Source organism: Chiloscyllium plagiosum, chromosome 21 (assembly GCF_004010195.1).
Source record: "Chiloscyllium plagiosum isolate BGI_BamShark_2017 chromosome 21, ASM401019v2, whole genome shotgun sequence".
In the NCBI taxonomy this organism is placed as follows: domain Eukaryota; kingdom Metazoa; phylum Chordata; class Chondrichthyes; order Orectolobiformes; family Hemiscylliidae; genus Chiloscyllium; species Chiloscyllium plagiosum.
In genome coordinates this window covers 50,816,895-50,829,566 of record NC_057730.1, presented here as the reverse complement: position 1 = coordinate 50,829,566, position 12,672 = coordinate 50,816,895, and the positions used below count along the sequence as shown (strand labels likewise).

The following is a 12,672-nucleotide window of genomic DNA, read 5'->3' as shown; positions in this document are numbered from 1 at the left end:
ACTTTTCCCACCACCACTCCCCTCTTTACTTTTCCCATCCCCCCACTACTTTGCTTTCCCATTTTCACCCCTGCCCCGCTTTCCTATCTGTCTCTCCTTGCTCCCCTTCATCTCACTGCTTAATCCTCATTCCTGTCCCTCCCACTGTCCAGGCAGTTCCCTTTTCCACCTCCCCTCTGGGTAGCTCCCACAGGTGAAGAAGGAATGCAGCACCAACAAGTGAAACAATAATGCGTCCACCATGGTTGGGGTAGTTCTACCTTATCTTTACCCTAAGATGTCTCTGTGTCTTTCCTTGGTTTGATATGTGCATCAATAAGCTCTAGGATGTTATGTAGTTTGGTGGATTTGTTTGTTTTGTCTGCAAAGTTTTTCTCCAGATAGTGACAGGTCACAGCCTCTCCTCGGAACAGTTGTAATTAGATCAATTTACTTGACTAGGTTAGGGACATCTGTCATGGAGGTAGTTTGAACTTTGAAAAGACTTTGTTTGGTGAGCCCAAAAATGAAAAGCTGTATATGCAATATGGATAGAATCACGATAGAAATCTGAGCAAGTCTCAAGAATAACAACATGCACAGATTTGTATTTCTGCTAAATTACAACACACAGAACTGTTCTGTAAACTGTATAAGTGGTATGAGATGTTTGTGTGTGACTGTGATGTTGTTAAAGCATTGTGATTTATGGTTTACTGACATCAGTGAAATTGAGGACTGGCTGCTATCTTCTTTATGCTGTAGATAAATATCAAGTGCTGATACTGTAACAGTAATGAATGCTGAATATTATTAATTCTTCAAGTATTCTGTTGAGTTTTTTTTTTAAGTTGTATCATAACCGATAGTTGTTGAGGATGTGCTTTTATACGTACGGTGTGAGCATGTTACATGTGAGAAGTGTGATCTGGATTAGTGGCTAAGAATCAAACGCGTTCCAGTATATTTGGCCAAAACTGACTTGACAGTATGCTTTAGAGCTGGAGTGGCTATGTGTCACTTGGTTAAATAACCTGGTATCAGCCAGACGTGAAGATGTGTTATTTGGGATGTCTACATATTCAACTGAATGTTTGTGCTGAGTTGAGAAGCAACTTGCCTGTGTACCTTGATATTAGGCATTTTGATGCAGAGTGTTTTCAAACTGGCTTTTTCTAGGAGAAAACTCCGATTATGCAGGTAGAGTATTTTGTCTGAGCAAATTCTCAAAGCAACATCCATCACACCAGCACTGACTTGATTAATAGATCTTTTTGTGACCATTTCATGGTGTGGATCTTTTGCTTTCTTATTTTTACTTCAAACTATTGTTCAAGCATCGTTATTAAACTGTTAGTACACATGCAGTCAAGCGAACATGGTGATGCTCTAACACATCATTCTGCAGGTACACAGACATCACAATGATAAAATGTTAATATTGATTGTGCATTGCATGCATTATGACTGGATCATAGAGTTATAAAATTTAAATGAAATTAATGAACTCTTTAAATTAATTTGCAGTCATTGTAGTAAATTTCTGTACATGGGAATGTTTATACTTTGAACTAACAATATGCACAGATAAATGCACTACTCGATAATCTACTTTGATATTAAATCAAGCTTATTATAAATATTTTGCACAACACAAATAATATCTATAAGCAATAACATCTTCTGTGTAGTTAGAGTTGTTAGTTTTGCAGTTTAATTTTTTGGCTAAATAGTTTTTTTGTCTGTAGAACAATGTTTAGAAACATAGTGTGTTTCCAGGTTTGTTCTGTTTGAATGATCTGGGAAATATAGTAGTTGCGCACCTGTTTAAATTAAAAGGATGAAAGTGTATTCTTTGTTTTATATTGACATTTGTTGTGTTCATGTATTTTTGTTTTACTTTGTATTTCTTTAATGGATTATCACTTTCATCTTGAGTACCAAAAAAGGTTTGCGTTGAAACTGGTTGGTAGTGACAGTGTAGAATATCATGCAAATACACTACAATGTTTGCTTCATGCTCTAAGTAAGAAAAAGATAGCCAATACATAATAAGTATTGACAGACTTCTACATAATTCTCAAGGCATTGCTGGAAATAATAAAAATTGTTAATCCAACTGCAATTTCCATGAGAGATGTTCTCATGTCTGGAATTGAGAGTTAACGTTGAGAGGATCTTTTTGTTTGTTCTGATGTATAAGATTTTATTTTAAGTCAGTATATATTTTGTGAACTCTGTCAAGATACCTTCTTAGATAAATGTATATTGTATTAGGCTGATGTTGGTGATGATGTCTTTCCATCCAAGGCAGTTTGTGCTGAAGTTTGGGGAACAGCTGTGTGACGTAGCGAGCAAAGTTCAGAGAGGGAGAGGAGTGAGACTGGAGTTGGTGACATTTCTGTTCTGGATTAAAAGCTATCGAGGTGCTTGCTGGCGAGAGGGAAGCGGCGTGTCTTTCTGGTGGGCTTGGGGAGATGGCATGTGTTTGAGAAATCTGGAGTTGCCCCTGTATGTCTTTTTGCGTTGCCGATTTCCTTGCGGCGAAAGGAGTTGAGGAGAAAGAAGAAGGGCAGTGAGTGTGTGTGTGTGTGAGAGAGAAATATTACAGCCACTTTCTGGCGCTGGAAGTATGAACCTTTGCCGGCTGAGAACCTGCACGAACAGACCGTGCCCATGGTGAGGAAGAAGAAGACAGTCTCGGCTGCCGAGGACCGCCAGAATGGGTAGGAGAAAGAGGGCAAAGTCGCCCCTCAAAGCTTGGCGATGAGTGGGGAGGTTTCAGCAGCTCCCGGCCGACATGTCGCGGCTCAGGAGTGAAGCTCAAGGGGAAGGAGGAAGACATGAACACTGCCACAAACCCCGGCTCTCTCGACCCCACTAGCTCCCGCAAGTCGACAAAAAACCTTCCATCCCCCGGCTGGTCCATGGATCCAGCTCCAGGACCCCCGACCTGGCCGAGGAGAAGCGTATTTTCAGCGGGTGGTTGCGGGACAGCGATCGGGGGATCAGGAGAAAAACAACGGCGGCCATGTTGGAAAAAAATGTTTACAGCTGCAAGTTGAGAGGGTTCAGAAATTTTGAAATAAATATGCTTTTAAAGATGCTTTTGGCTAATTTTTTCCTTGTCTTGTGTTCCCCAGAATGACGGCGAAATGTCTGGATGTGAGCAGCGATGAAGGGCTGAAGAGGTTGGGTAAAAGGTCTGTGGAAGAGGACAGTGCTGAAGGAGATGGGGAGAGTGAAGAAGGAGGCAGCAGCTCTCAACACAACACAAAGAGAGAAGATCCATCAGCAGTTGCCACAAGCCCAGATCAACATCATTTCTTAAGATCCAGTGTCAGACCCCCCAGCAAGAGGTTAAGGAAAGATTCATCTGCTTTGAATGGATCCAGTGGCTTCCAGAACAATAAAGGAAAAGGTAAAATGAAGGCTCTTGCTGTTAAGGTTTAATGGCATCAAACACATTACACTCTTGTGTGGGTGAAATGGGTATGTGCCTGACTGTTTCAAAGAATTCCTTTACTTCTGTGTAATATTACAAAGAATTTTTTAAATATTGAATGTAGGTTTACAATATATAATAATTCATATATTGTGTAAGTATACAACCAGCAGTTATTATAACCTTACTTAGCTCTTGCACTGCCTGTGCTGGAAGCCACTTAAGTAATAACATTTTAATCCTCTTCTTTAGAACAGCTATGTTCTTATTTATCTATACTTTAATTCCAAACAGTATAATCTACATGCCTTTTTTTAACAATTTGAAGTATGGTATCACAGCACAACTCTTACTCTTCCATTAGAACAACAGACCAAATGAAACATGAACAAGAAGTTTGATCTATGAACAGTTATCACTAAGACACTCATATTACTGTCATTTTTATTTCATCCACTGTTCTGCGATTGTACATTTTCGCACATAATCTTCGTACATAGAACCATACGAATTACGAGTGGGAGTCACCCGTTTGAGACTGCCAGATTTGATAATATCATGGCTCAAAGATTGTGGTCTTAACTTCACTTTCCTGCATACACCTTTACCTAATTTTTGTTAAGTCAAGAATCTATCTTTAAAATGACCCTGCTTCCACTGCTTTCTAGGGAAGAGAATTTCACAGATTCTCAACCTCCTGAAGAAAAGAAAACTCATCTCTGCCTTAACTGTGACCACTACTTTTAGTCTCTCCCACAATGGGAACATCCTTCAACATCCACTCTGTAAAGTCCCCTCAGGATCTTGTATATTTCAATAAAATCACCTCCCAACCTTCCTTCATCCAGGAATCATATTAGGTTTTATCTGAACTGCATCTTGTGTCCATAATTAAGGACACCAAGCTGCCCTTGCAGTCATTTCGCATGTACCTAATCACTTGTTGTAACTTCATGCAAACTTGTTGTAATTCATGTAGTAGGACACCCCATTCCTTGACTGCAGAGTTTTACAATCTCTCAACATTTAAAATTATTTTCTATTGCTTTATTCTTCATGCCAGTGGACAAGCTCTCAGTTTTTCATATTATGCTTTATTCAGAATAGTGTCACAAATCTGGATTTAATTTGCAAACGTAGCTTTGAGGTACATACTATATCGTTAGCCTCAGTGAGTGAAATCAATGGGTGTGAAACGTAATGGATAATTTTCTTATTTTGTTAATACAATTGTTCATTGTATTAAATTGCTTTTAGTTCCTTTAATACTATATTTTTCATTGAAGCAACACAATTTTTATTAGCTGTAGTGTGCTGACATTTTTATAGTTATTTAACTGGTTTTAAAAATTATGTAGTGTAACAATGAGTGAATCATAACCATTCCATAAAATTAATTTTATGAAACAGAAGGAAGTCATTCAGCCCATTGTTTTTCCACAGACCTGAAAGCGCAATACACCAAGTGCCACTTTCACTGCCTGTTCCCTATAATCCTGTGACTTATTTTTTTCCTTGTGTGTTATCTAATTCCTTTTTAAATGCCTCAGTTTACTCTGTCTCTCCTGTACTTTAGAATCTGGAATGAACTGCTTTAATCATTTGCTGCGTGAAATGAATTTTCCTCACGTTGCCATTACTACTTTTGTCAATTACTTTAACTCTGCTCTGTGGTTCTCGATTCTTCCACCAAAGAGAACAGTTTGACTCCATCTTATCGGTCTAAGTGATTTTTAAATATTACCGTGTCTCTTCTGGGCATTCTCCTGTCCAAAGAGACCAGTCTAACTTTGTCATTGTATCTACGTAACTGAAGGCCACCTCTCCAGAACCTCCTTCGTTTTTGCACTTTCCCTAATGCCTTTACATCCTTCCTAAAGTATGGTGATCAGAACTGTATGCAGTACTCTAGCTGAGGCTGAACTGTGTGTACTTCTTTTATGCGCTTTGTCCCTGTTGATACAGCCCATGATGCTGTGTGCTTTATTGACTGCTCTGCCAACCTGTGGCCACTTCAGTGATTTATGTGCAGCTACTCCCAGGTCTCTTTCCTCCTGCATCCCCTTTAGAATTGTGTTTTATATTACCTCCTCCATCTTGCTGAAATAAATCACTTGATATTACTTTGCATTACATTTCAACTGCCACTTGAACACCAATTCCACTAACCTGTATAAAGCTTGAGCTTTTATTTAAATCAGTGAAATAATTTGCATTTAATTTACTTTCCAACATTCTCATCATCTCTTAAACTATCTATAAGGATCTTTCATCAGATTAGTTACATAAGAACTAGGAACAGGAATACACAATCCAGTTTACACATTTTATTAAAACTGATTTCTTCTATATTACTTTACTTTCAGCTTCAGGAATTGCTGTGCTATTATCTATTCTAGTAGAAAATCACTGCTAACTAAGTGCTATTTAATTTAAGAACCTTTTGTTTCGGGCTCTGAAATGAGTTGCATAATATATCAAGTATAATGGTTTGTCATCTCAATTAAAGCAATACTTGGGTGTTTTTACTGAAGAGTAGGTGAGTATTGAATATACAGCAGTCTTAACTGATGAGCTGGTTTCTGGTGATCAGATGCTGACTGAAACATTCCTGTGCATTTTTACTGAAGAGTAGGTGAGTATTGAATATACAGCAGTCTTAACTGATGAGCTGGTTTCTGGTGATCAGATGCTGACTGAAACATTCCTGTGCATTTTTAGTTTCATTTTTTTCATTGAATGTTATTTTCTTCAGGGCATTTTGGGATTTTTAGATTTTTAGATTAGATTACAGTGTGGAAACAGGCCCTTCGGCCCAACAAGTCCACACCGACCCGCCGAAGCGAAACCCACCCATACCCCTACATTTACCCCTTACCTAACGCTACGGGCAATTTAGTATGGCCAATTCACCTAACCTGCACATCTTTGAACTGTGGGAGGAAACCGGAGCACCCGGAGGAAACCCACGCAGACACGGGGAGAACGTGCAAACTCCACACAGTCAGTCGCCTGAGTCGGGAATTGAACCCGGGTCTCTGGCGCTGCGAGGCAGCAGTGCTAACCACTGTGCCACCGTGCCGCCCACAATTTCCTGATTCGCATCCACTGTATTGAATTTTAGTAGGAAACCCTCTTGAAACATTTATAATGATAGAAAAATACTAAATAGCAGCAGGACAAGTTTCTCCTGCTACTTAATAAGATCTTGGATGATGTGAATACTCCACATTTGCTCCAATCGCCATGATCTTTTTGCCCTCTTTCTTATCAACAGTCTACGTACTTCTTTAAAAATATTCAAAGTTTCTTCTTCCACAAGTTTCCATGGTTTCAAGATCGTGGTTTCAAGATAGGCAGGGGTGAAGAATCTCATTTTGTATTAAATGGGCGATATTTATTTTTAGAAAATACTGCCTATTTCTAGGTTGTCCTACAAGAAGAAACATTCTTTCTACGTCCACCCTATCAAGACCTTTCAGGGTCTTGTAGTTTTCTGACTGTTATTTTTCTAAATTCAGTTAGGTAAAAGCCTAGATGGTCCAACCTTTCCTCATTACCGTGTCTCATCATTCCAAGTAATAGTCCAGTAAACCACCTAAGAATAGCTTTCAATGCCTTTTCAAGCTTCCTTCAATAAGGAGATCAATTCTATACACGGTACTCCTGATGTGGTCTCACCAGAGCCGTGAATAACTGAAATATAATCTCCTATGTGTGTATTCAATTCCCTATGCAATAAACAAAAATAATCTATAAGTCGTCTTATTACTTGCTGTCTCTGCATAGTAGCTGTTTGCTAATCATGCACTGAGATAGCCAGATCCTTTTGTATCTCAGCTCAGCAATCTCTCACCATTTAGGATCTGAATCCCTGCTTGAGATTAATACTAAATTTTGCACTCTTAGTATTCTAATGTGTATAGTCTATTCTTTACAAATGATCATCTAAATTATCTTCCATTATCATTACAAAGTTGGGTTATGTTAATAAGTTATTGTCTTGTAATCTCTTATTCATTTCATTCATTTTATCATTCACATCATGGTATCATTGCAGTTCTAAAGCACATAATGATAACTAATTTGTTGTAAAAATATTTGTCATATTTGGGTGTCCAGAAATTGTTTTTCTTTTGTGATTTAGAAGGCTTTTGGGGGATTAGATGGACTTGACATTCATGCACTTGTGGTGTTAATATTTTTTGTATATTTTTACTTTGAATTGAATGTATAGCATAAAGCTGAGGAATGAAAAGCAAATTGTGGCTTATATATAAATAAACCTGCTGTGAAGTCAATTATTCATCCTCTGAGAACTATCAGCAATTTGTGGTAGGTGTTAGTTTTGTGAGCACCATGGCAGTTAGTTATGAGGGACAGGGTTGGTGGGTAGGTGTTGTCCACAGATTCACACGAAACTTTACACTTCTAGAATATAAAGCAGTCGTCCGTTTCAGTGAAAGTCCTTTTAATCCCCTGAATATATCCCAAAACTATTGGGAAGTGTTCAGTTTTTGGCAACTTCTTTCATCATTGAAGTCTTGATTTTATTAATACAGTAGAAACTCTCAGTTGACTGAGGAAGCCAGTATTAATATGTTAAGCATGCATTCTTGAACAAACTGACAATACAGCACAACAGTTTAAAGCTAAAATTGGTAATTGTTCATTTTAGCATACATTGACTTTTTAATTGTGCTCAAAGTTTAATCAGCTCCGTCTCTGTCCAGCATAAGACATGATGAAACATTTATTATAATTTATAATACAGGTAACCTAATCATAATAGACAGTAACTGTAAGTATAAAATAATATATACTTGGAAAACAATAAGAATTAAAGATGCTCCAGCTATAGGATCATCTGGTGAATTAAGAGTTGTTGGATCTTTTGATTGTGACATTTAACTTGAGAGATCAGCTAGAACTGAAGAATTTTTATGTAATTTTTTTATTAAGCTATTCAAATTGCACGTGAAGATAAGCTTCTGAAATGTACTAGTTTATTTGTTTTGATTAGTAATGGCTGTTCTTCATTCCAAAGTTGTTTTCCATTAACTTGGACATCTTGCATAAGTGAACCTCCATGGTCCTGAAAGTTATCGTTCTTGTGGAGACTTCCACAATGAATAATGTATATATTTTTTCAATTTTGGAAACCGTTAACTAAGGTTGTGGTAATTAAATTTCATAATCCTTAGATTCACACAGCTTTATTTTAAGTTCCTCAATTCCAGCTATTTGAAAATTCCAAATCATTTCTCTGTTGAAAGGGATTTATCAATTTATACTGTGAGGCAATTTTCCAGATAAATTGGGCAATTATGTGGCCTTTCAGGAGCATCAAAGGGAAAAAGTCATCCTTGTTCTACAGCCACGTTAAAATAATTCATAAGTTCAGTACATTTGAAAAGTCAGTCATGCACAATAACGATTTATGGGGAATATTGGACGAAGAGTTCGTTTTTTTTTTAGTTTTGTATTCAGGCTTCTTTTCCTCTTTAATATATTAAGAATAGAAACTGCCCTGATTTTATGCAATCTGTTTTAAGAATCACTTCAATTTAACTGATTTTTATTTCACACGGCTGACAACATATTAATGTGCAGTTTGTCAGATAATTTCTGATGGATACACTTTGCTGGAATGCATGATCTGTAAATTGTACATGTAAGCGTGAACACATGGGTGCAACTCAAATGTTCACTAAGTATACACGTTAATGTAGTTTACAGGAAATTGCACGTTGGAATGTAACCACTGGTGTAGGTTAAATGCACGTTCCCTTCAAAATGACTGTTTTCCCTTTTACTCTTATTAATCCCTTACAATTTTATGCTGTACTTTCTAGGCTACATTACTGTTTCAATTTTGTATATTGCATACAATCTTTAATGTTGGCTTTTAGAGAATTCCAAAAATCTCAGTTTTGAAAGCGATCCATGGGCAGTGCTTACTCTGAAGGGAGCACACCCTTCAGAGTCTTAAAACTGGCGGAAATTTTATTACTGTTGATTTCGGTCTGAACATATTTGTATGTTAAAGTGATGCTAGTGCTTTTTGCATCAAACACCCTTGGATAATGTGTTGCAAAAGTTGAAACAATGTGATTCTTTTCTAATTGGCTACAATAACCTACTGCCATAGCATGAACATTTCCACTAGCTATTTATATGGTTTCATTTACTGAGACTGTTTAATATCTACTTCTGTGCTGCAGACTTGTGCTCCTAAGAGCTGGGTTGAGACCACCAAACATTGTTTCACTTGGGATCTGAGCAGTGTTGAAGGAGCCATTTGCATCTTTGCTAAAGCCTAAATTTAAACCGATGCACGAAAGCTAAAAGAAGAATGTGCCAGTCACCATCACACAGTCTATTTCTTCAGTGTTCATTTGGTTTTTCTTTGCTGGATTGTTTTGATGATTCTATGGTGAAACACTTTAGGATATTATTGCATTAAAGATTTTATATATCTACTGGTTGTTATTGGCTACCATAATTCTGTTTTGAATTTCAGATCAAAAAATGCAACCTCTTAAGGTCACTCCACAGTTGCAAATTTTACACATTTTTGTTGTTTCTTAGTGATCGCAAGGTGACCTGCAACTTTTGATAAAAGCTGTTTTTCTGCTATAGATGTAATTATCTTTTTAGTGCCACATATGACATCACGGTTGTGTATGAAAATATAATAGTGCAAAATAATAGCACATAAATTCTTTATTTTCATATGATGAATGGATGATTAGCCATTACAGCAGTGCAATGCGTTGAGTTATCAGATAGCTTGAATTGCATTGAATGTAGGTATGTTATACTGATTTATTTATCCAGAGGTCTGCACTAATGATCCGCAGACTTGATTTCAATTCCGATCACGGTTAATTTATACATTACGTGCAGTCTGTCATAAAAAGCTGGTGGCAGTAATGGTGACCATGAAATTGCCAGGTCTGTCTTTAATCAAACAGTGGTCCACTATTTTTATTTCTTTCAGAATTAAATTTGCTATCCTTAACTCGCCTGGCCTATATGACTTCAGACCAAACCAATATGGTTGTCTCTTGACTGTTGTCTGAGCTGGAGGAGCAAGCTACCTAGTTGTATCAAACCATTACATTTGTAATCGTGCAAGAGATTGGTCACGGAGGATAATACTAATTTTTCATAGTGATACATACAAACTGTGAAGAAAATGTCTGAGATAAACTATTAACATGTGGGGAAAACAATAAGATATGTTCAGTATATGATGTTTCACTAGTGTTATCAATTACAACAACTGGTTTGACCATTTATGGCAGATGATTGTATAAAGCACTGTTGGTTCCCACACTCATCTGTTCCTTGGCTTCTAATACACAATCTTAAACTTTCTTCCCTATCTTAGTTATTCTTTCTTCAAACAGGAGGAGCATACCTCCTGTGTTACTAAGGTCAAGACCATCTGATTGCCTCCCTCTGCCGTCTAACTTAGCCCATGCTTACTCAAAAGTTCCCTGCCTTCCTGGCCTTGAACTACTAGATTCTTCACATCTCCATTAAAGTTCTTGCTGAGCTCATCTTATCCAGGAAACCCACTCAATCCTGTTCCTGTTAAACTGATAACAACCCAATTTCTCTATCTGGGCCCCTTGTTATCCAATAAAAATAACTCTTCCCCCTCTCCTTTTATATTTGCTATCATATCCTTCTCAAAAAAACTTCACCCCACCCTCCTTGCAAAGTACCTGCCCATCTTCAACCTTCGTTTCCTTCTCAAAACACTTGAACATATTGTTTTAAAGTCAGTGCCTATTTTTCTTGTGGTTCCATGTTTAAATCACTCCAATAGGATTTCTACAACAGCAGCTCTTATCAAAGTCAGAACTGAAATCTTGTGTGACTGTGACAAGGATCACATTTTCTTTTTCTTGCCTTTTTTGACCTGAATGCAGTCTTTAGCACATTTTATTACACTCTTCCAGTGCCATTCCAAGTACATGCAACTGCTCTCATCTATTCCATTTTTAACTATATAATCACAACCAGAGTATCATATGCAATGGAATCTCTTTTCACTCGCACACTGTTAACACTGCTGCTGCCAAGGACTTATCCACAGTCCACTACTATTTCTCAGCTATTTGCTGACCTCTGCCACATCATCCAAAAACACAATGGTAGCTTACACATGAGCTTGTTCAGCTCCCTCATCATCACCTGTTTCTTTTGATTTTTTAGCTATTGTCAAATTATCAGACTGTATCTGACATCTAGCATTGGATAAGCAGATATTTCCACCAACTGATGCCATTCGGTTTGACTTCTGGTCCAAATCTGTTTCAGAGTTGCCCACTTTATCCCTCCCCCGGAAACAATCTGTTTCCAACTTTGGTTTGAACCTAGGATGACCTTCCGGCCTCCTGTATGTGTCATCTCTAAGATTGTATATCTCCACCTTTGTAACATCACCCGATTGAGACAGGGTGAAACTTATCTGCGGTTGGAACCCTCATTCATGCCTTTGCTACCTCTCGACACAACAATTCTGATGCTCTTCAGGCTCATTTCCCACATAGACTTGAGGTCATCTAAAATGTTGTTGTCCATTCTAAATTCAAAGCAAGTCCTGATTACTTACAGTTGCTTGTTAACCTGAATTTTCCCAGTCAAGCAGTGTCTTGATTTTAGTATTCTCATCCTTGTTTTCAAATCCCTCCACAACTGTTTTTGTCTTGTTACCTCATCTAGCCCCATTACTCTTCCAAATCTGTATTCTCAACTAATGCTTCTTGAGCATCCCCAGTATTAGTTACTGCACCATTGGTGGCCCTGGCTTCTGCCTTAGCACCAAGTGCTGTAAATATATCAGTGCACATCTCAGCCACTCTATTTTGCCCTTTTATAAGGCACTCCTTAAAATCCACCTCCTTGATCAAGGTTCTAAACATTTGACTTAATTTCTCCTTGCATGATTCAGTGTAATATTTCATAATGTTGCTGTGAAGTTCTTTGGAATGTTTGATTATGTTAAAGATAGTATGTAAATAAATGTTCTTAATTACTCTTTAAATCTTATAGTTTGTGATTAAAGCTTTTTGTTTTTATTTATTACTAAAGCTGTCTGTGTTATTTAGAGACAAAAAAATCTATCTAGTTAATATGCAAATGTTTTTTTCCCAATTACTAATGACTTAAAATCTAGCAGGTTTAATCTCTTGCTCAGTTCAGTTATGTGTTTTGTTTTGTTTTCTCATGCG

General features: G+C 37.4%; 1 protein-coding gene across 3 annotated transcripts in view; it reads left to right on the top strand.

The window, feature by feature from the left end:
- cramp1 (cramped chromatin regulator homolog 1) overlaps window positions 1–12,672 on the top strand; it is a 60,660-nt gene that overhangs the window by 818 nt on the left and 47,170 nt on the right. The window contains exons 1-2 of one of the 3 annotated variants that reach the window (XM_043712049.1): window positions 2,349–2,405; window positions 3,123–3,400. In XM_043712049.1, coding sequence (XP_043567984.1) covers window positions 3,124–3,400 — 277 coding nt within the window. In that variant the 5' untranslated portion in view covers window positions 2,349–2,405; window position 3,123. Of the gene's footprint in view, window positions 1–2,348; window positions 2,406–2,457; window positions 2,706–3,122; window positions 3,401–12,672 lie in introns of those variants that run through there. The other 2 variants (XM_043712048.1, XM_043712047.1) reach the window with 2 other exon arrangements.